General features: G+C 52.9%; 1 protein-coding gene across 1 annotated transcript; it reads right to left on the bottom strand.

Moving 5' to 3' along the window:
- Nucleotides 1-27,026, bottom strand: LOC132384024 (histone H3.3A). Its single transcript, XM_059955302.1, has 4 exons — nt 26,898-27,026; nt 8,732-8,888; nt 4,100-4,253; nt 1-1,848 (listed from the first exon to the last, which is right to left on the bottom strand). The coding sequence occupies exons 2-4, from the start codon at nt 8,857-8,859 to the stop codon at nt 1,720-1,722; spliced, it is 411 nt and encodes a 136-aa protein (XP_059811285.1). The 5' UTR covers nt 8,860-8,888; nt 26,898-27,026; the 3' UTR covers nt 1-1,719.
- Between the last annotated feature and the right edge of the window lie 332 nt (nt 27,027-27,358).

Genomic DNA, 27,358 nt, shown 5'->3' with positions numbered 1-27,358 from the left:
TTCAGCTTTCAAGCTTTTAATAGTAATGTGTACAAGATAGAGAGAAGACAGTCGTCACAGAAAGGAGACACTTCATGAATATAGATGAAGAAACCTCTTCAGAAAGACAAACACAAAGAAGTTTAAACTTTTTTTTTCTCAAAAACACAAATAAAACCCTTTCTACAAACATTTTTTTTCTACAGTGTAGCTGATATGAAAGATTTAAAGACCGACTTATAAAATACCCTGGACTGTGCTGTGAACTGGAAACTCGTGCTGCAAGTGTGGGAGACATTTAGACCTTTTCCTCTCCCCCTCCCGGATGGGAGTGGGGGCGGGGGCAGAGAGAGCACAGGGAGGAGGGGTAAGTGCCAAGTGGCGATCGGCAGGAGCCGCCTACGGTGAAGGCGTTCTTTTCAAACAGCGGCTACGCCCGAAGCGGGCAGAAGCGGCGGAGTTAAGGTCCCTTCACCCTCCCAGGACAGGGACTGCCCAATGCCGTCCCGACACCTTGCCCAATTTCCCGGCCGTCGCCGGTCAGCCGGCCCCGGTTTATTCGAGTGTGACCGTGCCCGCCCGGACCACAAGCTCCCGGCTTCCTCGCCAGTCGGCCGACCAAGGGAGACTCGAAGGCAAGACTGGTAGTTAACCCTTCCCACACCTGCATTACCCCCACTTTGCGAGGGGTAACAAGCACACTCGCACTGTGTGCAGGAAGAGGGGCAATTGCCTTTTAAAGCCAACCGTTCACACCAAACGGGGGTGGCGGTGGGGGGGAGACGGGGAAAGAAAAATCACAGACACACACACACTTGGACAATCTAGGTCCTGATACCTCATTCAGCGATGAGGAACGGGCTCCTCACACACTGTCCAAGCATTTTCTTGCGGCCATTTCACGTTCGAAACACCGACTTTGGACATGGTGTATCTTTTCCCCCCCTCTACCCTGGGGTTAAAATCTTCTGGAGGCATTTTTGCAAGGAATCTGCCCTCCAAAAAAAAAAAAATTGTCTCCGCCCATTTAAAAAAGAGGACTGAAGGGGTAAAAATAGCTGCTGAGAAAACTGTGGGGGTTTTTTTTTGCAAAAACTAACACAAAGAAGAGAAAGAATTCGAACGTCATCCTGAATCTTCCCCTGCGGCCGAGGAAACAGAGGGGAGCTCTCCCTCGGCTTGGAGGTAAACGTTAAGCACCTGTAATTGTCGTTTCTTTCCCCCTCCTCCCGTTATCATGAGGTCGACGGAAAAATGTTTTTTTTTTTTGCGTTACGGCGATATAAAATTCATTACAAAAGGCAGGGCCAGGGCGACCTTGGGACTAGTGGGGGGGAGGGGGGGGGGGCAGGATGACGCAGGGTTTAGCTGGGGTCCCGCGCCACGACGCGGGCTCCCTCTTCCCGCGGCGGGAAATGGGGAGCGTGGATGGCGGGAATCTGGCGCGGTCATGGGGCGGGTGGGGAGCGGGCAGCGGCGTCCCACACCTGCCTGAAGCACCAAGCCTCAATTCACCAGCGTGGTGGGTGTGGGGGAGCGGGGGAGAAAAAGAGAGGGACAGGGAGGAAAAAAAGGAGAAAAAAAAAATATATATAATATTCTGCCTCAGACCCAGCCCCACCCACCCCTCCCCCCAGGAAGGAGTTAGAACAGCGACAGTTCACTCAGAGGAAAATTCTAGAACAGTCGACAGAACTACCGAACAAAGGGAGAGGGGAAGCCAACCCCCCCCTGGCCTCCTTAGGCCCTCTCGCCGCGGATGCGCCGGGCCAGCTGGATGTCCTTGGGCATGATGGTGACTCGCTTGGCGTGGATGGCGCACAGGTTCGTGTCCTCGAAGAGGCCTACCAGGTAGGCCTCGCTAGCTTCCTGCAGTGGGGGTGGGGAGAAGATGAAAGATTATTTAGTCAGGGATCAGGGCAACGAAAATCCAGACAGGCAGACTGCGAAGCACTTTGGCGGGAAATGAGTCCGAAACCGCGCAGCTCGGGCGGGTGATGGTTGTCCCCCCGATCCGTTTGCGAAAACGTTTCGTGTCCCACCGTCAGCGCGGTGGTCGCTTGCTCCCCGAATGCGCGGCCTCTGTCCGCTTTTCAATCAGCTGACTGGTCGCCACTGACGCGGCGGAGGGATCCTCGACACCGATTGGTTATTCGGTGCGGCGCCTGGGATTTTACCCTCGCCGGCTCGAGGTCCACACGGCCGTTTGCAGGGCCGCCCGCTTGAAAGCCCTGCTCCTAGGGAATTCCTTCGCAAGCCGACGCGGGCCCAGGGCCAAGCGCTCGAAGCAAACGGCGCATGGGCGACGCCTTCTCGTACGGTGACGAAAGGTTCGCAGGTCACTCTGGTCCGACTCCAGGAGAGGTTCGGCGATAGGGAAAGTACCTCCGCTGTGTTCACTGCGCACCGGGAAACGGTTTAAAAATTAATCAAAAGACTTGCACCTCCAACTACCCTCGGGTGGAGGGAATTCAAAGAAAAGATCTTAAATGAATTGCACGTTGTTTTAACATTACAGGACAACACCGATCCTGACCCCCGATGCTGTTTAAGAAAGATTGCACAGCTTCCGACTGGGAAAATCTTGGAACCTGGGAGCATCGTGTTCGGTTCTGGTTGTTTCATTACAGGGAGGATGTGGAAGCTTTCAAGAGGGTGCAGAGGAGATTCACCAGGATGCTGTCCGGATTAGAGAGGGTGCAGAGGAGATTCACCAGGGCGCTGCCTGGATTAGAGAGGGTGCAGAGGAGATTCACCAGGACGCTGTCTGGATTAGAGAGGGTACAGAGGAGATTCACCAGGATGCTGTCTGGATTAGAGAGGGTGCAGAGGAGATTCACCGGGACGCTGTCCGGATTAGAGAGGGTGCAGAGGGAGATTTACCAGGACGCTGTCTGGATTAGAGAGGGTGCACAGGAGATTCACCAGGACGCTGCCTGGATTAGAGAGAGTGCAGAGGAGATTCACCAGGACGCTGTCTGGATTAGAGAGGGTGCAGAGGAGATCCACCAGGACGCTGCCTGGATTAGAGAGGGTGCAGAGGAGATTCACCAGGATGCTGTCCGGATTAGAGAGGGTGCAGAGGGAGATTCACCAGGACGCTGCCTGGATTAGAGAGGGTGCAGAGGAGATTCACCAGGATGGCACCTAGATTAGAGAGGGTGCAGAGGAGATTCACCAGGATGCTGTCCGGATTAGAGAGGGTGCAGAGGGAGATTCACCAGGACGCTGCCTGGATTAGAGAGGGTGCAGAGGAGATTCACCAGGACGCTGCCTGGATTAGAGAGGGTTCAGAGGGGATTCACCAGGATGCTGCCTGGATTAGAGAGGGTGCAGAGGGGATTCACCAGGATGCTGCCTGGATTAGAGAGGGTGCAGAGGAGATTCACCAGGATGCTGTCTGGATTAGAGAGGGTGCAGAGGAGATTCACCAGGACGCTGCCTGGATTAGAGAGGGTGCAGAGGAGATTCACCAGGATGCTGTCTGGATTAGAGAGGGTGCAGAGGAGATTCACCAGGACTCTGCCTGGATTAGAGAGGGTGCAGAGGAGATTCACCAGGATGCTGCCTGGATTAGAGAGGGTGCAGGGGAGATTCACCAGGATTCTGCCTGGATTAGAGAGGGTGCAGAGGAGATTCACCAGGACGCTGCCTAGATTAGAGAGGGTGCAGAGGAGATTCACCAGGACGCTGCCTGGATTAGAGAGGGTGCAGAGGATATTCACCAGGATTCTGCCTGGATTAGGGAGGGTGCAGAGGGAGATTCACCAGGACGCTGCCTGGATTAGAGAGGGTGCCTCGTGAGGACAGGTTGAGCGAGCGAGGGCTTTTCTCTCTCTCGAGTGAAGGAAGATGAGAGGCGACTGAATATAGGGGTAACACGATGGTAAGAGGCGCAGATCGAGTGGACAGATGCGGGCCTGCTCAGAGCGCAAGGGGGCAAGGGTGAGTGGCGCGTGCATTTGCGTGGAATGCCTTGCCAGGGATAGTGGTAGAGGCAGGTACATCAGGGCCATTTAGTTCTCTCTCTGCCCAACACTCCCGGGCCTAGAGGACGTGCGAGAATTCCCACCCCTCCCCCCCCCCCCAGCCACCCACACGCAGGGCTTCTACCGCGTACCTGGAGAGCACCGATGGCCGCGCTCTGGAAGCGCAGGTCCGTCTTGAAGTCCTGGGCGATCTCGCGCACCAGGCGCTGGAAGGGCAGCTTGCGGATCAGCAGCTCGGTCGACTTCTGGTAGCGGCGGATCTCGCGCAGGGCCACGGTGCCCGGCCTGGGGAGGGATCACCCTGTTATTTCCCAGTAAAAACATCTGCCATCCTGTGTGATCTTCGTACTTCGCTTTGGTACAGAAGGGCAGAGTCCCCTCCTTAGAGAATTATGAGTTATTCTCGAATCCCCTCCCCCCCATAAATAAACTAACATGAACAAGGACTGTAGGCCCGGACGCGGCCCGGCATGGGGTCGGAGGCCTGTCCGTACTAGTGGGTGGATGGGTGGGAACCACGGCCTCCTTTACTGTCATGGTGAGGCCCACCTCAAATTGGGGGAGCAACACCTCATCTGCCATTTGGGTAGCCTCCAACCTGATGGCACAAGCATAATCTCCTCCAGTTTCTAGTACTTTATACCCCACTCCCGCAGTTTTGCACTCTGACTCCCCTTGTAAGCCCCCTTCTCCCACAGGTCACTCTCCTCTCCTATCAGATTCCCTTTTCTTCAGCCCCTTTACCTTTTCCACCTATCACCTCCCAGCTTCTGACTTAACCCTCCTCCCCCCCCACCCATCTACCTACCTTACCCCTCCACCTGCCAGTGTGTACACTTCCCCCCACCCCCACACCTTCCTATCTCCCCTTCCCCCCCTCCAGTCCCGATGAAGGGCCTCAGCCCGAAACGCCGGCCGCTTATTCCCCTCCCATGACCCGCTGATCTCCCCCCCGGCATTTTGTCTGCGCGTCGCTCAGGGTTTCCAGCATCTGCAGAATCTCGTGCGTGTTTGTTTGGCCGCTGTACTCCCCTTTGAATTATTGTCGTTGTTGCTGCTTGTGTGTTTTTTCCTGTATGTTGACAGCAAGTTGGCACCGGGATGTGTGCTGATACTTTCAGGCCGCCCCCCGCACCCCCCCCCCCAGGACATCCACGAGCGTGCCGGCCATTCACACAAACCAGGCACCTCGCTGCACGTTTCAACGTTCACGTGGCAAATGAATGAAGATTTACCGGCTCTCTGGGCCGAATTCCATCAGCCGGGCCCTGGGGATTCGCGCACCCTAATTTGCCCCGAGTCAGCAAACACCGCCTCCTCTGTAATCTGCCCATGACCTCACTGGTGCTTTGCCTCGTTTCCACAGGCTCCGTGTCGGTCTCCCCGACACAAAGATCCGCCCCATCTCTTTTGGCTCCATGCGAGCATCAACAAGGGGACTAACTTCATCCCTTGCAATCCCCTTTGCTCTTCACATATCTGTAGAATCCTCTTCGGGTTGTCCCTCAGCTCTCCCAATTTCTTTCTGAAGCGTCCTCTTGCATTTTTTTTTTATATATACACCTCGAGCACCTCATCTGCCCCTTCCCTGCTGTACACCTCCTCTCTTCACTCCATATTTCTGGAAAACCAGGGCTCTCCCCACCCCCCCACAACCTGTTATCTTCACCTTTTATTCTGAGGCACGTGCGAGCTTTGTGCCCTCAAAACTTCCCTTTTGAAGCCCTCCCAACTTCCCAAGCACTCCTTTGCCGGAAGAACAGCCTTGCGTGCCGGATCCCTCCCGACACCATCCAAAGTGGCCTCTCCGCAATTTAGAATCTCAACCTGTGGGGACCGGACCTAACTCTTTCCATACTTAGAGACTGGAGGCATCGTGATCAATAAATGCAGCTTTTTATTACTACAGATGTACCGCTGTCGTATAACAACCTATTTTACGCTATACGACAGCGGTACTAAACCCGATTGACCGCTCGCATCATTTTCAATGAGCTGTCACAGACAAGCAATAGTTAACCGCCCAGGTGACCAGGAGCTGGGAAGAGTTTGCTGGGACGCCACCAATTACAAAAAGGGTGCTGGATAAAAATGTCGGTTATTTTCTTTGCAGCTTAACAAGGAGCAGCAGCTTAGGGGAGGGGACAATGGCGCCTAACGGTGACTCCTTTGCTTGCAGCTTTTTAAACAGTTCTATCTCTCTCTACTTTTCCCTTTCAGGTTGCTTATGAAGACCCTGACCTGGGACCCGCTCTCGGGGTTTGACGGCTGGCCATTGCTCCACATGCCAAGGGCTTGGCCCAAGAGCTCGTCTTGCCTTTGGAGGCCTGAGACGTCGGGGCCCTGGAGACGGGCGGATGTGTCGAGGGAGATGGATGATCCAAGGCTGTGTGCCCGGCGATCCGAGTTCTCTGGGCACAGGGCTCGGAAAAAGCGACGCAACAGACTTTTAACATCATAAACCAGCGAGATGTTGTTACGTGAAACGGAGACGCCTCTTTCCCCCTTATCAGGGAGAGAGAGAGCCTGCGATATGTCAAATACTGGGTGAACGAGTAGTCATCGGGGGCTGACGCATTTTTTTTGCCGGTCGGGGGAGGGGGGATTGTTGGATGCCTTTTTGGGGTTCTAACATTTAACTGTCGTTCATTCTTTGGGGGCACTTCTGTTTCTCGTGGACGGTTGCGGAGAAAAAGCATTTCAGGATGTATATTGTATACATTTCTCTGACGTTAAACGTTACCTTTGAAACCTTTAATCACCTGCTAGCTGCTCGTACACGTAGCAGTTTAGTACATCCGCTAGTGGTCACAGTGTGTATATGCCCAGTTGTTCAGTGTGTCCCCCTAGTGGTCACAGTGTGTATATGCCCAGTTGTTCAGTGTGTCCCCCTAGTGGTCACAGTGTGTATATGCCCAGTTGTTCAGTGTGTCCCCCTAGTGGTCACAGTGTGTATATGCCCAGTTGTTCAATGTGATCCCCTAGTGGTCACAGTGTGGACATGCAGTTGTTCAGTGTGTTCCCCTAGTGGTCACAGTGTGTACATGCAGTTGTTCAGTGTGTTCCCCTAGTGGTCACAGTGTGTACATGCAGTTGTTCAGTGTGTCCCCCTGGTGGTCACAGTGTGTATATGCAGTTGGAGGGAGAGGGGGATGGAAATAGGGGGAAAGAGGGGCAGGGGGAAGAGGGAGAACAATGGATTCAAAATTGTATCAAGACATTTTGCGGTGGAGTGGTCTGTCACCTGAAGCTTCGTGGAAGCTGGTTGATGCAACGAGAGTCGGAGTACACGATCCGAAACACAAGAGCAAATCAACAACAGGACAAAGAATATTTGAGTTTTGGAATGGCCAAGTCAGAGTCCAGACCCTAACCCAACTCAGATGCTGTGACATGACCTGAAGAGGGCTGCTTATGCAAGGCATCCCAGAGATACTGATGAACATTGTGTAGAGGAAATGGTCTAAAATTCCTCCGTGTTGCTGTGCAAGTCCAATCAGCTGCGACAGGAAATGTTTGGTGGAGGTTATTACTGCTAAAGGAGGTTCTACTAGTTATTAAATACAAGGGGCCACAGCCCGAACTGTGATTGATTAAACAATGTGCTCAACAAAGACTTGAGAAGTACAATTGTTTGTGTTTTATCAGTCTAGGCAGATTGTGTTTGTCCATTACTATGACTTAGATGAAGATCAGACCACATTTTATGAGTAATTAATGCAGAAAAGCAGGTAATTGCAAACGGTTCACAGAATTATTTCTTGGACCAGTAGGCGCAGTTGTTCAGTGTGCCCCCCCCCCCAACAGATCTTTGTACAATTCTGGAAAGTTCCAGAGGCTTCTCTGGTGCTGTATTCTTTGAGCAGGGAATACAGATGTCCCCTCCTTTCCGAACGTTTGCTTTTACGAAAAACTTACACTAGTACCTGTTTCCGCTAACCGAAAGACGATTTCCACTTTTACGAAAAAAAACTCGCCCGCTTTAGACTCGCGTTTACCCTGAGAAAGACTACCACGACCGCGAAGAATTGCGCGGGCAGGTGTGTGCGCATGTGTGTACATGCCAATTTTTATTCTCTACAAATCGGTTTTGGCTCAATTCTAGTAAGTGAAACTACACTGTATGTACATTATTTCTACCTTATATAGGCTGTGTATTTATCATATCATTCCTGCTTTTACTAACATGTTGGTGTTATTTTAGGTTTTTATCTGTTATTTGGTTTGATCTGGTATTTTGTGGGTCTGGATGCTCAGAATTTTTCCCCATATAAATTAATGGTAATCGGTTCATCGCTTTACGCCATTCCGGCTTACAAACAGTTTCACAACCTTTGGATAGCGGGGGGGGGGGACCTGTATCTGATTAGTTGGAACTTACCGACAAATTTGAATGGAATGACTCCAATCTATGGAGTATGTATATATATATATATATATATATATATATATATAAAAAGAAGAGCAGATCATGTGTTGACACAATCACTTTCCTCCCACCTTCACTCACTTGACCCAAATCACTGTACGTTTTTCAATTCTCCCCGACGCTTAACAAAACGGTCGTAAAACCACAAGTTTTGCGTCTCTTTTGGAAGAAACTCGGATTAAAGCATCAAGAATCCAACAAGAGCCTCCCAGAAGGTTCGGGGGGAGAACGGGCGGGCGCCCCTTTCTGCCGCCCCCCCAAGACTTCTAACCCCGTCTCGGGGGGGGGGGGGCGAACGATCACTGCCCCACCTCCAGCTCCGCACACGTCTTACCTGTAGCGGTGAGGCTTCTTCACTCCGCCGGTGGACGGCGCACTCTTGCGGGCTGCTTTGGTGGCCAGCTGCTTGCGCGGGGCCTTGCCACCCGTTGACTTACGAGCCGTCTGCTTAGTACGTGCCATATTCCGCCTTCAATACACCGCACACCTTCCTGGGCGCAAGCACAGGGGGCAGAGTTTAACAAAAAAAAAACTCTCTTCGACAATACCCTTCCCCTTAATCTAAACATCCTACTCTTCTTAAAAACACTACTTCCTCAATCTTTTGATATACCCTCAATAGCCACTTTAATAGCTACACCAGATCGTTAGTGCAAATATCTAACCAGCCAATCACGTGGCAGCAACTCCGTGCCTAAAAGCACACCGACACGGTCAAGAGGCTCAGCTGTTGTTCAGACCGAACGTCAGAACAGGGGAAGAAATGAGATCTGAGCGCCTTTGACCACGGACTGACTGCTGGCGCCAGATGGGGTGGTCCAAGTACCTCAGAAACCGCTGACCTCCTGGGATTGTCACCTCACAGAGTCTCCGGAGTTCTCAACTGTTTCTACGCCATGGGCCCCTACCGTTCAGCATGGGGGCCACGGACCCCAGGTTGGGAACTCCTGCTTACACAGAACTACGTTTAAAAAACACACACACACACACACACACCACAAAATGAATCCAGTGAGCTGCAGTTCTGTGGGTGAAAATGCCTGGTTAACGAGAGAGGTTGGAAAAGAACGGCCAGACTGGTTCAAGCTGACAGGAAGGTGACAGTAACTCAAATAACCACCCATTTGTGTACAGAAGCGCGTCTCCGAATGCACAACATGCCTGAACCTTGAAGCGGATACTTTATCAGCTACAGGGAGCAAGTTTCTTTGTAATTGACTGGAAGCAGTGATTCTGCCGCAAAAACGTGTTAAACCCGATTCTTACTCGGAGGCAGGCTCTCGTTCCACCCCCCTGCCTCGCAAAAACGGGACAGAAGCCAGAAACCAGGCCTGGTTCAGAGAGCTATCTCTATCTCCTCACAGGCCGAAGGGCCTGCACTGTTCCGACGTCCAATTGGCTCGATGGCAAGGAGGCCTGGCTTCGATCCGGACCCCTGTGGTCTGGTACGGCGATTCGAAATAGGGCAAACTACCCCCCCCCTCACCCCTCCCCTCAGGTGTCCCCAACCTACCTCTGGATGTAAAACTCACCGTCGGCTTAAAAAAAAATCAGACACCGACTTGCGACTCCCTTCCAGAATTAGTTCAGCCGAGCTGGTAAATGCATCAGCTTGCACACCGAGGCAGTTGAAGTAATTTGCTGCCTAAACAGCGGTTGGATTTCGGACTGGCCAGGCCTGTGATTTATTGCCCGCGAGCACTGTGGCAAGGGCCCAGCCGGGTTACTGTGGGCACAGAGCAGCTGACGACTGAAGATACGCACAAAGGTTTAACATCACCGGCAAACGCCGTAGGACTTGCTGGTTTGTGGTAGTCATACAATGTGACACACAGTCGTAAAAACTAATCAGAATCAGGTTTACTATCACCGGCATGTGATGTGAAATTTGTTATCTTAGCAGCAGCAGTTCAACGTAATACATAATCTAGCAGAGAGAGGAAAAAAAATTAAATAAAACATAAAAACAAGCAACTCAATTATGTATATTGAATAGATATTTTAAAAATGTGCAAAAACAGAAATACTGTATGTTTAAAAAAAAAGTGAGGTAGTGTCCAAAGCTTCAAAGTCCATTTAGGAATCAGAATTCAGAGCTGTTCCTGAATCATTGAGTGTGTGTCTTCAGGCTCCTGTACCTCCTCCCTGATGGCAGAGGGGAAGAAGCTGTTCCTGAATCATCGAGTGTGTGTCTTCAGGCTCCTGTACCTCCTCCCTGATGGCAGAGGGGAAGAAGCTGTTCCTGAATCGTTGAGTGTGTGTCTTCAGGCTCCTGTACCTCCTCCCTGATGGCAGAGGGGAAGAAGCTGTTCCTGAATCGTTGAGTGTGTGTCTTCAGGCTCCTGTACCTCCTCCCTGACGGCAGAGGGGAAGAAGCTGTTCCTGAATCACTGAGTGTGTGTCTTCAGGCTCCTGTACCTCTTCCCTGATGGCAGAGGGGAAGAAGCTGTTCCTGAATCACTGAGTGTGTGTCTTCAGGCTCCTGTACCTCCTCCCTGATGGCAGAGGGGAAGAAGCTGTTCCTGAATCGTTGAGTGTGTGTCTTCAGGCTCCTGTACCTCCTCCCTGATGGCAGAGGGGAAGAAGCTGTTCCTGAATCGTTGAGTGTGTGTCTTCAGGCTCCTGTACCTCTTCCCTGATGGCAGAGGGGAAGAAGCTGTTCCTGAAATGCTGAGTGTGTGCCTTCAGGCTCCTGTACCTCCTCCCTGATGGCAGAGGGGAAGAAGCTGTTCCTGAATCATTGAGTGTGTGTCTTCAGGCTCCTGTACCCCCTCCCTGATGGTAGCAATGAGAGGGAATGGCCTGGGTGATTGGGGTCCTTAATGATGGATGCCGTCTATTTTGAGGCATCACGGAAGTGGGGGGGGGGGGTTATCCCCCGATAGAATCCGAAGGCACCTTCACAACCTGTACGGTTCGCAATCAGCACCAATATAGAGATTCCGGAAGTCCCCACGGGATTTGCGGGCTGCCCCCCTGCATGCCCCCCCCCCCCCCCCGGGCGTGCGTGGCTCGTTAATGCATTTTACCATCCCCTCCCTGTTTTGACGTCTGCGGGGCAGCCCGGCGCTTAACAGTACCGGTGACCCGGGTTCAAATCCCGCCGCTGTCTGTGAGGAGTTTGCACGCTCTCCCTGCGACCGTGTGGGTTTCCTCCTGCAGGACAAAGACACACTGGCTGGTTGGTGAACTGTTGTAAATTGCCCTGTGATTAGGCAAGGGTTAAATTGGGGTGGTGGTGGAGGGGAGGGCTTGCCCGGCAGCTCGGCTCGAAGGGCCGATTCCGGACTGCACGTCAGTTTAAAAAAAATCTAAACCGGAAATTATCGAGTTACACAGAACGGTTCAGCACAGGGCCTACAGTACTTGTGCTGAACGCTTAAGATCAATACAACCCTTCCCTCCCACGTAGCCCTCCATTTTTCGCAGTTGTGGACGGATAACATGCCGGAAAAGAGAGTAGCTTTTCAGGGTCCCCCGTTAATCCAGCCCCCTCTCGTGGTCGCTTAGCAACCAGGACAGGATGGGCTGCACCCTTTCTGAAGGTCTACTATCCTTTCTCGGGCAAAAGTGTCTTACCGCTGGGCGAGGACCAATGTTGGAAAGACTGTGGAAAGGCCAAAGCAAAATATAGTACAGAAACAGGCCCCTCGGCCTATCTGTTCCATACTGTGCACAGCATCGTCCCTGCTAGGCCCAGCCACCTGTGTTCTACTTTGAGCCATGTTGTGGTTATATCTCCTTCCTAAGTCTCGCTATTTATTTATTTATTGAGTGACCGCGTGGAATATGCCCCTCTAGCGACCAGCAATCCCCCGACTTAACCCTGGGCCTAAACACCGGACAATTTACAATGACCAATTAACCTGCCTATGGCTACGTCTTTGGACTGTGGGGGGGGGAACCCACGCGGTCACGGAGTCAGCGTACAAGCCTAGCGGCGCACAAATCCGAGGAGGCCTCGACTACCTCCCCTCACTCCAGGAACCCGTCACCCTCCGGCATCAAGTTACCCCGCGGGCCTCCTCTTCCTCTCTCTCGTACGGTGGTGTGGCGGCTAGCACCACAGGCCATCCAGGGTTCGATTCCCGCCGCTACCCGCAAGCAGTTTATGGCCTTTCCCCTGGGTGCCCTGGCCTCCTCCCGTGCGAACAACCAACGCACAAAAGACGACAGACCATGCAAATACAAAGCCGCAGATGCCCGGAATGGTGGTAAGGACATTAGAGGCTTTTAACAGACGTTTGGATGGGCATTTGGATGCGAGGAAGATGGGGGAATATGGACGTGGTGTAGATAGGAAGGATTAGTGTTTGGTGATTGAGGAATTGGTGGTTTTGACTTTTTTCTTAAAAAAAAAGCTGGTTTGGCTCAACATTGTGGGCCAAATGGCCTGATTCAGTGCTGAATTTTTATAAAGCTCCTGGGACAATTAAAATTAGACACTCTTAGGTGAAGCAACCAGCTGATTACTTTCAAAAAGCAAGCCAGACAGACGTTATGTCTCACACACAAACTGTGCCCAACTGCTGGGAGGTAGGATATCCTGCACTACACGACTCCATCAACTGCAGGCGGCGCCTGGCGCGAGGAGCCCCGGCCTGAAACGTCACCCGTATTCCTCTCCACAGAGGCCGCCCGGCCAGCTGAGTTCCTCCAGCACGTTGCGAGCGTCGCTGTAGGTGATGCCATCGGCAGTGATGGGACTCGGAAACGCGACAATGCCAGGGGGGGCGGCCAAGATGGCCGCTGCCCACAGAGAGCGTGCCTGACGGCAGGGAGAGCAGCTTAAACTCCTCCCGGGCCTTAGTCAGCCCAAACCACTGATCATGAGTCACAAGCCACGCAATGGTTTCAGTTCCATCATGGAGAACACCTGCTGCTTCTAGAATGTTCCATTAAATACCACAGTAGTACCAGAGAAAAAAAACGAATAAAGATCGAGAAAGTAACTAACTCCCAGATTTTAAACACTACTCCTCCTCCAAACCATCCTCTACCCGTTTGTGTTAAGCCCCACATCTTCCTAAACTACAACATCTTATAGACAAGCAATTTTCATTAGTTAAGTTGCCGTGGAAACGGAGTCCCGCAGGCCTCATCCAGCCCGAGGCCTACTGACCAATGCAGACTTGCGCACTGAGTCAATTGAGGGCGAACTCCCTCCCTCAAAGCCAAGAGACAACTCAACGACGGGCAAAAAAACAAAATGCGCCGACTAATTAGTGCCCTTGTGTCAGATATTCAACGGGTTGGCAGTTGGGACGTCTGCCAGCTTTTCTCCTTGCTTGAAGCCCCAGACGGGAAAAGATAAAGAGATTAAATTAACAGCTCACCTTCCTTGGGGACAATCCCGATGGCGCAATGCCCTTGGGAGGGGGCAGGCATCCTATTTCGGGGCCTGTTCACATCGGGGAACAAAAATACTTAAGGCCGCCCACTGCAACTTCGTAAGCTTGAGGCAGGGCACAACACCAAGAGGGGAGTTTTATCCGGTGCACAGAGAAGCATGCCGCCTGAGTCAAACCAATTTAGTGGCGCGTAGCCAGGCTTCTGCCACCAGCATAGCATGCCCGCAACCTTGGGATGTGGGAGGAAAACGTAGATAATTCCTTACAGACAGCAACGGGAACTGAACCCTAATAGCATCTCGCTAACTGTTGCGCAATTGTTTAAAAAAAAACAGATTTTACTCTCCGGGGAGCCTCACGTCTTTTTGGACTGGCTCTCTGGGGGAAAGCGGGCCTAGCCGAGGGACAAGGCCCCCCCAAAGCCCGCAGGATGGGAAGGGAAGGCAGCGTTTGTCCCAACTTGTCAGGAAACGCTGACCCCCAAGAGGTGACGGGGAGCTTCTCTGGCCAGAGGACAGCGAGTTTGAGGAATTCGTTGCCAGACACAGCAGTGGAGTGTATTTAAAGCAGAGGTTGATTCAGTAAGTCACGACGTGCCGTGTCGTATGACGTGGGCGATCGCGAACGCATGACCGCGGTAGTTCATGGCGGATTTTCCCACAGAAGCGGTTTTCCGTTGCTTTCTTCCGGGCCAATGTCGTTACGGGTACCCACCCCACCCCCACCCATCATCAATACCCTTCAGAGATTGTCTGCCTGGTGTCAGTGGTCGCGTAACCACGCAGGTACGGCCATCTCCCTCTGCGTCGTATGACCCTGATCGGGTGGGGGGGAGGGGGGGGAAGAGCAGAGCCCGATGCCTCCTTTAGTAGGGACACCTGCCACTCCTCGATGGATAGGTCCTGGATTAGTGAGGGTGTCAAAGGTTACGGGGAGAAGGCAGGTGAAATGGGGCTGTGAGGGACAGCAGGTCAATGGAGGAGCACACCCAATGGGCCGAATGGCCTAATTTTCTCCTCTGTCTTGTGGTCCAAACCCACGTCCCTTCAGGATGGAAACTTACCGAGCCACTGGTGCCGTGAGCATTTTAGGAATACTTCCTCCAACCAGCTCCAACCAAGAGGACGCTTGGATTTCTTCCGCCAACGAGGGGAGTCCTGTGACTCAGCGCTGCCCCGGTCGTCGTCGTCCATCGGCCTCTCGCCCGCCGCTGGTGGAGGAAGGCGCCTGCGCGCGACCGCCTCCCCCTCGCACTTGCCCCTGCGTCCGAGCTTCCCCTCTGTCGGGGCAAGGTTTAACCGACCCGGTTTGTGGGCAAGGCTCTGTCGTCCACGTCTCGGTGCCGCTCTTTCCCCCCCGTTGTAATTTTTGGGCGATTTTGAATCGGGGCCGGCCTACAGACAACGGGCACTGGGGGGCTGAAATGAAAATGGACTCCTCGACTTTGTGTTTGTATTCTGTGTTTCCACCCGTTTCTTCTTGTTGCCTTTCGCAAAATTAGTTTTCTTTTCGCACCATGGGGGCTTGTTGTTCTTGCTGTTTGCACAATTTGTTCCCTCCCCCTATTTGGGTGGGGGTTGATGTTATTCTCTGAAGTCTCTTTGTTTTGTGGCTGTCTGTGGGGCTATAAATCTCGGGTTGTATACTGCACACACAGGCAGTCCCCCAGTTACGAACGTCCGACTTACGGACAACTCGTACTTACGAAGGGATCGAGGAGAACGCCGTCCGCCATTTTAAGTCAGATCACAGTGCCGTCCGCCATTTTAAGTCACTGCCATTGACACTGTGTTGAGTGTGTAACTTTGTATTTGGCTTAACTATTTCTCAGCAAGATTCATCCTGACCCTCCCCCCCTCTTTTCCAGTCAGCACCGCCCCCACCTGTCCCATTTAACCTGTCTCAGTGCAGGTGGACTTTAGGACCTGGAGGAGCTCCGGACCCGCCACCCGCGGCTGCTGCTGTATTTTTTGTTATTAAGTGCGATCGTGAACAATAGCCAGATCAGAAATGCTGATCAAGTCAACTAGTTCCCAAAGAGAACTCTTGACAGGCCAATCAGACGGTCCACTGCTGCTCAGCGATAGAACATAAAATCCGCAGTTTTCTGTTCCGTTGACGGAAAACGATCGTGATTGAAAATAAAGTGGAAATAATAAAGTGATTGGAAAGAGGTGAAACGCCATCGGTCATTGGAAAAGCGTTAGGCTACAGTCGGTCAATTTTAAAGGCCCTGCCCCAATGAAAGCTACAATCATTACTAAGCAACACAGTAATTACTGAAATACATACATTTCTTCAGTGTTTTATATGCATAGAAAGGTAAAATATAAACAAAGACAAACGTTTGACTAACGGACGCTAAATAATACCGGATGTACTTGTTCTGACTTATGTACAAATCTGACTTAAAGACGGACTCAGGAACGGAACTCGTTCATAACCCGGGGACGGCGTGTAAACAAACTTTGATGGGTTAGACCTTGGCAGGAGCAGCTTTGGCAGATTTTACGGGGGTTTGTGAGTTTGAGCTTGAGAAAAATCACCACCCACACACACACACACTCACTCCCTCCCTCCGGAGGCCTCTAACCCAGCCAAGGCAAACAGGGGTGAGCCAACATCTCACTCTATAGCCAAAAGCACAAGAGCTTGGAGTGACACCCCCTGGAGCACCGCCCGATGGAAAGAGCCCCACTGAGTTGAGACTCCCAACCCGAAACAGAATCAGGTTTATTATTGCTCTCGTGGGCGCTGGGAATCCAGAGCAACACACTGAAAATGCCGGGGGAACGCGGGTCCGGCAGCATCATGGAAACGAATTAACAGCTGACGCTTCAGGCCGAGGCCCTTTCTCAGGACTGGAAAGGGAGGGGGAAGACGCCAGAATAAAAAGGCGAGGGTGGGGGGATGATGTGGGGTGGGAGAGAGGTGAAAGACGAAGCCAGGCGGGTAGGAAAGGCAAAAGGCTGCAGAGGCAGGTATCTGATAGGACCAGATACCTAGTGTTGTTCTGCTAGGCATTGTGGGCATGCTACAAGGGCACCAGATCGTGCAGAGTTCGGTGGGAGGGGGGGTGTTGTGGAAATCGCATCGCCGGCCAGCCGAGGAGTCAACACCGAAGGTTGCAGCCCGAGCGTCAACTGGTAGTCCGGCCGACAAACCTGGAGACCCAGAGGCCCATGGCCAAGCTGCGCGCAAACATGTGGATGGGAGAAAATGGGCTTGTCCGCTGAACAGGGAGCACACATTGCTGGAGCGTGCGGCCCCACCCCAACGAATGCAAACATCTTTTGCCACGTTTCAAAGTGCAGCCTCTAAGAAACTGCGACTGTCCCTGGGAAAGGTTGCATACATACCACGATAATACCTGTACTTTGAACGCCAACGCTCGCATGAGAAATGAATCTCGGCAGAGCAGCGTGAATGGTGCACACTTTGATGATAAATGCATTTTGATCTTTTAAGTTTTCAAGATAGTAGCAATAATGTAGTAGAGCTTCTGTGTGAGTAGTTGTGGATAACAACGAAGGTTCAGTAACTGTTTGCAGAGCAACACGATAACAGCAGTTACAGAAGACTGACGCGTCTGATTTGGCGAAATTGGCTTCTCAGGAACATTTAACACAAAGTTCAAAGAACAGTCAGAGCGTGTGTAAATTTTACAACATTGAGATTGGCCTCAAAACAAGAAACACTAAAAAATAAAACCCTTTTTTTTTTAAAAAAAGGACCAACACCCAACGGGCAGAGAGAGAGAGAGAGAGAAAAAAACCAAATTGTGCGAAGTTGTGTAAGCAACGGTGTTCGGAACTGAAATGAATCCACGGACACGAAGCCCAGAGCAATTGAAGCAGGTCCCAGCCTCAGTTCATCACAGATCTATCATTTCAGATATCCAGCTGTTCCAGTTTGTGACAGGAAGTGCACAAGAACATCAACTCAAGCCTTCTTTCCCCACCTCTATCCGCAGACGTCACCTGATCGGAGTACTTCCAGAACGTCCTTTTATTTCGGATTTCCTGTCCCCGACGGATTTGAGTTTCTCCTTTCCTCTCTCTCTCTTCGACTACCCCAATCGATCGAGGCCCACTCCTCCAGACGCACACGTTAGGCATCATTAACTAGGTGCCAAAGAAAGCAAGCTCCCCACCCCAACCCCCGCGTAAAACCTCGCTTTCTGCTCCGTTGGTCACTCCCTTTCCTGGTGGCCGAGCGTTTTAATTCCCGTTCCCGACATGCCAGTCCGTGGCCTCCTCTCGTGCCACAATGAAGCCCCCCCCACCAGGGTGAAGGAGCAACACCTCATATCCCATCTGGGTAGCCTCCAATCTGATGGCATGAATATCCATTTCCCCTTCTGGTAAAAATAAAAATTCCAAGCCGCTCCCCTCTTCTATTCCCCACTCTGGCCTCTCCTCTTCTCACCAGCCTATCACCCGGTGGAAACATCCTCTCCACATCCACCCTATCTAGTCCTTTCAACATTCAGTAGGTCTCAATGAGATCTCCGTGCGGTCTTCCAAATTCCAGTGAGTGCAGGCCCAAAGCTGCCAAACGCTCCTCGTGTGTTAACTCCCCCCCCACCCCCCGGGGGCCCCTCCTGCTTCCCTTTCCAAAATGGCGGAAGGACTCGGCAGGCCAGGCAGCACCTGTGGAAATGAGCCGAGTTTCGGGCCGAGACCCAACCCCAGACGGCGACCGCCGGCCCGTGCAGTGGGCCTCAGCTAACCTGTCGAACAGCGGCCACCGACGGGCGGGAATCGGGCCCTGGACCGATGGTCTCTGCCGTTGCAAAGCGATCGTGAAAACGCCTACACTACCCTGTACCCATATGGAGGTGGGGAGACTACAAGCAAATGGCAAGGTACAAAGATAGATTGACTTCCTCTGTGGGGAGTTTCCGAGACGAGCCAGTGGCTCATTACAACCATATAGTCTCGGTAAGACCAATGACACCATCGAAGGACACTGTCTGGAGGCAGGCCCCCTTGATCGACTAGCGTCAGAGCCGTGGAGAACCACAGCGTAGAAGCCAATCTGATCGGTGCCTACCCCACAACCCCGCCTTCCACGCACCGATCCAAACGTCTCTCGACATCGTTGAGGTCCAGCTCGCACGCAACACTTGTGCTGGCGGCTCGTTCCGAACTCTCACCCCCCCCACCGAGCAAAGAAGTTCCCCCAAAACTTCTCACCTTTCACCCTTAACCCATGACCCCTAGTTGTAGTCACACCCAACCTTAGTGGGAAAAGCTTGCTTGCATTTACCCTATCTATACCCCTCATAATTTTGTATACCTCTATCAAATCTCCCCTCAATCTTCTATGTTCCAAGGAATAGCGTTCTAACCTGTTCAATCTTCCCTTCTCACTCAGGTCCTCCAGACCCGACAACATCCTTGTAAATTTTCTCTGTGCTCTTTCCACCTTGTTTACCATATAACAATTACAGCACGGAAACAGGCCATCTCGGCCCTTCTAGTCCGTGCCGAACGCTTACTCTCGCCTAGTCCCACCGACCTGCACTCAGCCCATATCCCTCCATTCCTTTCCTGTCCATATACCTATCCAATTTTTGTTAAATCACAATACCGAACCTGCCTCTACCACTTCTACTGGAAGCTCGTTCCACACAGCAACCACTCTGAGTGAAGAAGTTCCCCCTCCTGTTACCCCTAAACTTTTGCCCCTTAACTCTCAACTCATGTCCTCTTGTTTGAATCTCCCCTACTCTCAATGGAAAAAGCCTATCCACGTCAACTCTATCTAACCCCCTCATAATTTTAAATACCTCTATCAAGTCCCCCCTCCTATGCTTCAAAGAATATAGACCTAACTTGGTCAACCTTTCTCTGTAACTTAGGTGCTGAAACCCAGGTAACATTCTAGTAAATTTCCTCTGTACTTTCTCTATTTTGTTGACATCTTTCCTATAATTCGGTGACCAGAACTGTACACAATACTCCAAATTTGGCCTCACCAATGCCTTGTACAATTTTAACATTACACCCCGACTCCTATACTCAATGCTCTGATTTATAAAGGCTTTCCTGCGGGTTGATAAACCTGCACACAGCACTCCAAATTATACGTTCGGCCCTCCTTATCCGTGGATTCCACCAACTGCGGGTCAGGAAAACCCACAAGTTCTCCCTCCAGCACGCGTTGCTTGAGCATTGTTCACCCCGCATCTCGTGTGCAGACTCGTCATTATTCCCTAAACAATGCAGTATAACTATTTACATTGTATTAAGTAATCTCATAGACGTCCGTTAGGCATCTCGTGAGACCGTGGATTTGCACCTCGGAAGGTTTTCCCAGGGCGCAGGCCTGGGCAGGGTTGTGTGGGAGACCGGCAGTTGCCCAAGCTGCAGGCCTTCCCCTCTCCACGCCACCGATGTTGCCCAAGGGAAGGGCACCAGGACCCAAGCAGCTTGGCACCGGTGTCGTCGCAGAGCAATGTGTGGTTAAGTGCCTTGCTCAAGGACACGACACGCTGCCTCAGCTGAGGCTCGAACCAGCGACCTTCAGATCACTAGGCCGATGCCTTATCCACGAGGCCACGCGCCAACACACAAGTAATCTAGAGATGATTTAAAGTACACGGGAGGATGTGCGAGGGTTATATGCAGAAACTATGCCATTTTTATACAAGGGACTTGGGCGTCCGCGTATTTTGGCATCCACGGAAAGGTTCTGGAACCAGGAGGACCAACTGTACGACTTCAACATAACATCCTGCACTCGGTACATTGATTTATGAAAGGCCAAAGTGCCAAAAGCTCTCTTTATGACCCTACCTACTGTGCCACCACTTACAACAAATTCTGGATCTGTATTCCCGGACCCCCCCCCCCCACTGTTCACTGGGGGGTCCTTCCAACGTACAACACCTCCCACGCGTCTGCATTAAGTTCCACCTGCCCACGTCTACACAAGTTTCACGATCTTCTCCCCAAGGCCTCAGTGACTTCCTCCATTTCCTGTTGCTCGGGGCCGACTACACCAGTCACTTCGCCTACCAAGTCAAACTTATTGTCGCTAAACTATTCACATGTACTCCGTCAGACGAGACGACGCTTCTCCCGACCAGGGTGCAAAGCACAAGCTGTTCACGTTACACACAATAACTTAGGAAAGCGAGGATAAAATCGACAGATAAATTACGCTTAAGTAAACAAAGTGCATAAATTAAATATAGTCAGGTATGGAACAGATTAACTGGTGACACTTCGAATGCGATGCGGCAGGGAGTTCAGAAGCCTGACGGCCTGGGGGAAGAAACTGTTTCCCACCCTGACCGTTCTCGTCTTCATGCATCGGAGTCTCCTGCCTGAAGGTAGAAAGTCAGAGAGGATGCCGGACGGATGGGTGGGATCCTGGATAATACTAAGGGCCCTGTGTATGCAGCGCTCCTGGTAAATGTCCCTGATGGATGGTACGGAGACCCCTATGATCCTCTCGGCCGTTCTCACAGTCCTTCATAGGGACTTCCGGTCCGATGCTCGGCTGCTCCCGGACCAGATGGAGATGCAGCTTGTCAGGACGCTCTCGATGGTGCTCCTGTAAAAAGCAGTTAAGATGGGGGGTGGGGTGAGAGAGCCTCACTTGCCTCAGTCTCCTCGGGAAATGGAGGCTCTGCTCCTCTTGCTCAGGGAGGTGGTGCAGAGGGACCAGGCGAGGTCGTCGGTGACGTGAGCTCCCGGGAACGCGGCACACCCAGCTCTCGCTCCGCCAGCACACCTCGCAAGATGGAAAGGAGGGGCAGATCCGACGGGCCCAAGTCTGCCACGACGCTTTACGGCCCTCGCGTCGGAGGAGAGCCCGCAAACTCCGCACGGACAGCTCCGGAGGCCGGGATCGACCCTGGGTCACCAACGTCAGAAAGGTTTGAAGTAAGTCCAGCTTTGCTCACCCTCCCCCAGGAGGACGACAAGTTTTCCATTCGGTCTGGGGGTAGGGGTCTGGCTTGACTCAGTGACCCGGAGAGCTGGGGTGGCTGGAGGCAGGGTTACCCATAGCGAACAGGTCAAAGGGTAGAGGTCAGACCAAGAGCGGTCCACCCAGTCCTCCAGGATCGGTGGGGGTCCAAGCCCAGGACGGGTCAAACGTGAAACTGTTTCGGAAGCGGCAGCGAAGAACCGTTCTGCGTCCGAGTGTGACTCACAGCAGCGAGAACCAAGAGGAAGCTACTGACACGATGTCGGGAGCCCAAGATGCAGGACCTTCATCACTGCCCCGAACGCCAACGGGCAGTATGCAGGGACATCATGTGATTATTTGAATCCAAACCCTTGTGGCCATGCTGGCGTTCAAACACTTGCCCCCCCCCCCAGCTATAATTTTGGCCCCCATCCCAAGAAACCATATTACAGCAAGGATTCCCAACCTTGAGTCCATGCTCCCCCCCCCCCCCCGGTTAATGGTAGGGGGTCCATGGAATTTAAAAGAAAAAGGTACTGAACACCTCTTATAGTAGGATGTCACCAAAATTTGAGGACCTTCAATTAAGGAGAGATCGGAGAGTCTGGATTTATCTGCCTTGGAGGGCACGAAAGGTGACCTGATAGATCAGGGATTCCAAACACTTCCTTTATGCCGCGGGCCCCTGCCGTTATCCGTGGGGTCCGCGCACCCCAGATTGGGATCCAGGAAGGGACGAGATTCCAAGCAGCCAAGATACCCCCCCCCCCCCACAAAAAGCACGCACAGAACACCGGGGGAGCTCAGCGGGCCAGGCAACATCCAGGGGGAAGAGTTGACGGCCTTCGTCGGGACCGGGGGGGGGGGGGGGGGGTGGGGGGGAGAGAAAAGACGCGGGTCCAGGGCAAGAAGGTGGAGGGGGAGGGGCAGAGGAGGAAGACGTACAACATGGTGGGTGATAGGTGGAACCTGGAGGGGGGAGCGGAGGAAAGAGGTGGGAAGTCGACTGGTGGAAGAGATAAAGGGAACGACAAGGGGGGGGGGGGGGCGGAATCTGGTAGGACGGTGTGGGAAACCGTAGGAAAGGGCAAAGAACACCCAAGGGAGATGGGGTGAGAGAGGGGGGTAAAATGGGAATGGGGGAGTGGTGAAGGAGAGGAGTGGGGGGGGGGGGGGGGGACGACGATTACTGGAAGCCGGAGAAGTTGACGTCATGCCATCCGATCGGAGGCTCCTCAGACGGAATACGAGGCGTTCCTCCTCAGAGTCGAGTGTGGCCTCATCGTGGCAGCAGAGGAGACCGTGGACTGTCGGAATGGGGATTTCTAACCCCCTCCCTCGAAGGTTGGGGGTAACAAAAAAAAAAACAAGGGGGGATACAGAGGGAGGAATATTGAAAGAGATTTTCTCTTTTATAAAAGAGAACACACTGCTGGAGGCGAAATTGGGTTACAGCCGACGATAAATTATTGAGGGCAGGACGGGGTTGCGAGGGAGATTAAAGTAGCCGGAACAGACTGGATGGGCCGAACGAACAAGGCACAGGCAAGCAGAATTAGGCCATTCAGACCATCAGTTCTGCTCTGCCATCCCATCAGGAATGATTTAGCTTCCCCACTCAGCCCCGTTCTCCCACCTCCTGACTTCGACCTCCATTTTAAAGACGACTTGGCCCCCACAACCAGTCGGCCAGTTCTGCTCCTGCGTCCAGACAGAGAGAGATACTCCAACGCGGGGCAACGAGGGACGAGCGGGGGCGGGGCCCCCCGCCTCCGCGTTCAGGGATCCCCCGGATGAAGGGTTAGCTCCTCTGAGCTCGCCGGGGTCTGGTGTGGATCAAGTGGCGATAAAGTAAACCCTGGCCGGCAGGGGCTAGCACACCGCCAGGTTCAGGAACCGTACAACCTTCGGGCCCCCGGAGCGGCGGACAACTTCGCTCACCACCACACCGAACCGATCCCACAGTCTACAGACGCACATACCCAGTGACTTGGCCTCCACGGCAATCAATTCCACCCTCTGGCTCCAGAAATTTACCCCCTCATCCCTCTTCTAACAAGACATCCCATTCTGAGGCTGTGTCCCCTGGTCCCCGACTCTCTCACCATTGGAGATCTCCTCTCCTCGGCCACCCCACCTCATTCTAAAGCGCCGTGTCGCTTGATGTGGGCGATCGTGCTCTTGGCACAAACCTGGGCAGTGTGCCTTTACTAGACGGGTGACCACCCCCCCACCCCCCACGATCAATACTCTTCGGAGACTGTCTGCCTAAATCATCCCTGATGGGATGGCAGAGCAGAACTGATGGTCTGAATGGCCTAATTCTGCTCTCCCGTGCCTTGTGTTCGTTCGGCCCATCCAGTCTGTTCCGGCTACTTTAACCTCCCTCGCAACCCCGTCCTGCTCTCGATAACATCGTCGGCTGTAACCAGGGCTTGTGATCTGTACCGGCCGCTCACCACCTGCTCCTACGGTTTCACGGGACCCTGATTCGGGGGTGGGGGCTAAGCAGGAGCCACACCTCGCCCCGGGGTGACCTGCTGGCCGGCGGAGGGAAGGAGCGCCTCACACCCCCTTTGGTAGAGACGCACCCCCACCCCGCCCCCTCCCAACTAATCCTTTCAATACTTGATAGGTTTCAAAGGGGGAATAAATGTGTCCAAGTTGCTGCCACGGAAGGCCGACAAATCTCTAACCAAGGTCAAGAAACACAGGGAGAACATAAAAAAATAGGGCGCAGACAGACATTCTGAATGGCAGAACAGGCCTGATGGGCCAAATGGCCCACACCTTTATCCCCAATGTATAATGGGAGGTGGGGGGGTGGCTTTATTCTGTATCTAACCGGCCGTCCTTGCCCCGGGAGGGAAAAGGGGGACTCTCCCGGTTGGACAGCTCCACCAACCTCCGGGTAAGCCAAATGCCCACCCCTGCCCTTGAACATCCCAGCCGCCACAAGCAAGGTTAATCCACCCCCTCACCCCCCCGCCCCCAAGCCGGCAGAATCCCGGCCGGTGACCGGGAGGACGTCCCGGAGCTGGGCAGACCAGCTGGTAGAGTGGTGCAGCGGCCGAGGGAGACCGAGGAACTGACCGTGGGGGGGTGTCAGCAGATTCGGGTTCACATCTCTGCGGATCTCCACGGGGGGGGGGGAGAAGGGGGGGGAAATACATCGATGCAATTACAAAGGAGGCAAATGGCCATACCTCATTAGGAGTTTGAGGAGATTTGGAATATCAAAGACACCCTCAAGTGCGCCCCCAGTGAGCATTTTAACTTGTTGCATCACCCTCTGCCCTGGGGGGGGGGGGGGGGTGAGTGCACGGGATCGGTAAATAAGCTACGGGGCGGGGGGGGGGGGTTGCAAACTGAGCCGGTTCCATCGTGGGCAATGGGGACCCTCGTCTCATTGCGACCACCAACAATTCAGTAACAGCTTCCTCCCTCCCCCCCCCCCACCGTCCGATTTCCGAACGGGCATTGCACCCGTTAAAAAAACAATATATATATATGTACACCTCCTATTGCAATTCGCAGTGTTTAAAATCGTGCATTGCAACATTCTGCCGCCAGAAAAGCGACAAATTGCACGACCGGCGCCGGTGATTCTGATAAATATCCTTTTCAGGCAACAAACATTTATTTCCCGCTCAGAGAGTCTCAGACATACCCCCCCCCCCCACAATAGTTGCATCTCTCTTCCCCCCCCTGCCCAAAACGACCCAATTCCTCAAAACATCTCGCAAAGGAGGTGTGGGGGGGGGGAAGAAGTTTTTTAAAAATAAAAACACGAACGACAGACGGCGGCAGAAAGTTTTAAATTATCGGCATTCAGAATCGACAGCTGGAGTGTTTTGAGCAGGAACTCCCCGATTCATCTTCCTTTCGGAAATCATGCTCTGATGTGTGTGTGTGTGGGGTGGGGGGGGGGAAGCCCTCGGTTTGCCACGAGTCGACGCGTTTTACCGCCCCCCCCCCGGGTTTGCCCCCTTTTTCCTCCCGCTCTGCTCAAGTTGAAGTTTCCCGAGATAAAAAAGGCGCCGTTTGCGCTCTCCACGTGGGGTGGGGGGGGGGGAGACGAGAATCAGCCGCAACAACAAACACAAGAATCTTAAAAATCCCCCCCCACCCCACTTCTCCACGGTAAGAAAAGTACCCCCGCAAGAAAACAGACGATAGTACCAACCGCACAGATCTTAATAAGGCGCGGAAAACACACACAGCGCTCCTTAAAAAAACACCCTTTTGGTGACATTTCCTTTTTCACAAAAACACTTAACAACAAGAAAACCTTTCTGGGAGAGAATCTCATTTAACCCCTGTGCCGACATAAAACCGTCTTCGGCCTGTTGTCATATTTTTTTTTAAAAACAAAAAAAAAGCGCCGAGGCTACATGTACAAATGTAGAAGCAACACAAATATGGACTCCCGGATCTCTCCGCTCCGGACGGTTTCTTGTCATTTTGAAACCGGTTCCGAATTCAAAACCGACCGGGAGAGAGGCGGAGTGAGGAAGGAGGAAGAACCGAGGCTTGTGTGTTGTTGTTTTTTAAAAAAAAATAAAGTGCTGCGGCCAGAAAGCGCGAAGTAGGGACAGAGAGAGAGAGAGAGAAGTAGACCTCTCGTATTTAAGGACGTATTTTCATCACCCCCCCCCCCCCACAACACCCTCCGGTTTTCTCTCCTTCTCTCCCCCTGTCTCTCTCACGTTTTCTGGAGGATTGTGTGACAGACTCTCTCAAACACACACACACAAAAGGACAAGATGGTGATCGAGTCTAAACCCCCTCCGGATCTCAGACACCAAAGCACCCCGAGGCATTATCGTGCGTTCAAACCACTGCCTGCCTCCCCAGTCGGTTTCAGGAGCCGCGCTCGGCAAAACAGGGGCGAACGGAGGGGTAAAAGGCTGGGACAGGGACACTAATTCGACCCAGAAATGGTAACAGAATTGTATTCTGTTTTGATTCGATTTGGCCACGCGTAGAAACAAGAGGAGCGTTCAGTGTAATAAGTCCTTCCACACAGCGCAATAATAATAATAATAATTAAAAAAACATTTCTCGCAGGGCGATTAAAAAGCCAGAGGGGGAAGGGGGTTGGGAAAGAGACTCAACTCTCACAGAAAGAAGGGGACCCCCCCCCCTCCTCCCTACCCCTGCACGGTTGAGTGTGAGGAGGGGAGGGGGAGATTGAAATCCATTTGGAGGGTCAACACTCACCTTCCCTCGGCCGCTTGTCAGTTCCCCCCCCTCCTCCCGCAATCGCTACATATACAATGGCAACGTTCGGCCGTCTCCCGGCGACCCACTCGCTACACGGCCGGGCCAATCAGCGGCCGGGTGGGCGGGAGCCCGGCCAGCCAATGGCGTGCGCGGGGAGCCCGGCTTCATTCATAAAGCCGCCGCCGAGGGCGCGGGCGATCCGAATCCGGAGCGAAGCTCGTCCGTCTGCTCACGATGAGGGTCCGTGGGAAAAGAAGTGTGACTGTTCTCTTCCCCACCCCACACAACACTTTTCCATAGGTACGCCCTGACCTGCTGAGTCCCTCCAGCATTTTGTGTGTGTGTGTGTGTGTGTGTGTTGATGAGGAAGGCAAAATACCCACTTCATAAGACACAGGGAGCAGGAGTCGGCCATCCGGCCCCTCCAGCCTGCCCCGCCATTCAATAAGATGACGGCT

Source organism: Hypanus sabinus, chromosome 31 (genome assembly GCF_030144855.1).
Source record: "Hypanus sabinus isolate sHypSab1 chromosome 31, sHypSab1.hap1, whole genome shotgun sequence".
NCBI lineage: Eukaryota > Metazoa > Chordata > Chondrichthyes > Myliobatiformes > Dasyatidae > Hypanus > Hypanus sabinus.
This window is presented reverse-complemented; position numbering and strand designations above follow the sequence as displayed.

Bases quoted from the DNA above. Each gene is read 5' to 3' on its own strand.
- LOC132384024 (XM_059955302.1), bottom strand. From the start codon at position 8,859: ATGGCACGTACTAAGCAGACGGCTCGTAAGTCAACGGGTGGCAAGGCC. The intron at 4,254-8,731 runs GTAAGACGTGTG...ATCCCTCCCCAG, and splicing joins AAGAAGCCTCACCGCTACAG to GCCGGGCACCGTGGCCCTGC. The intron at 1,849-4,099 runs GTACGCGGTAGA...CCCCCACTGCAG, and splicing joins CGGCCATCGGTGCTCTCCAG to GAAGCTAGCGAGGCCTACCT.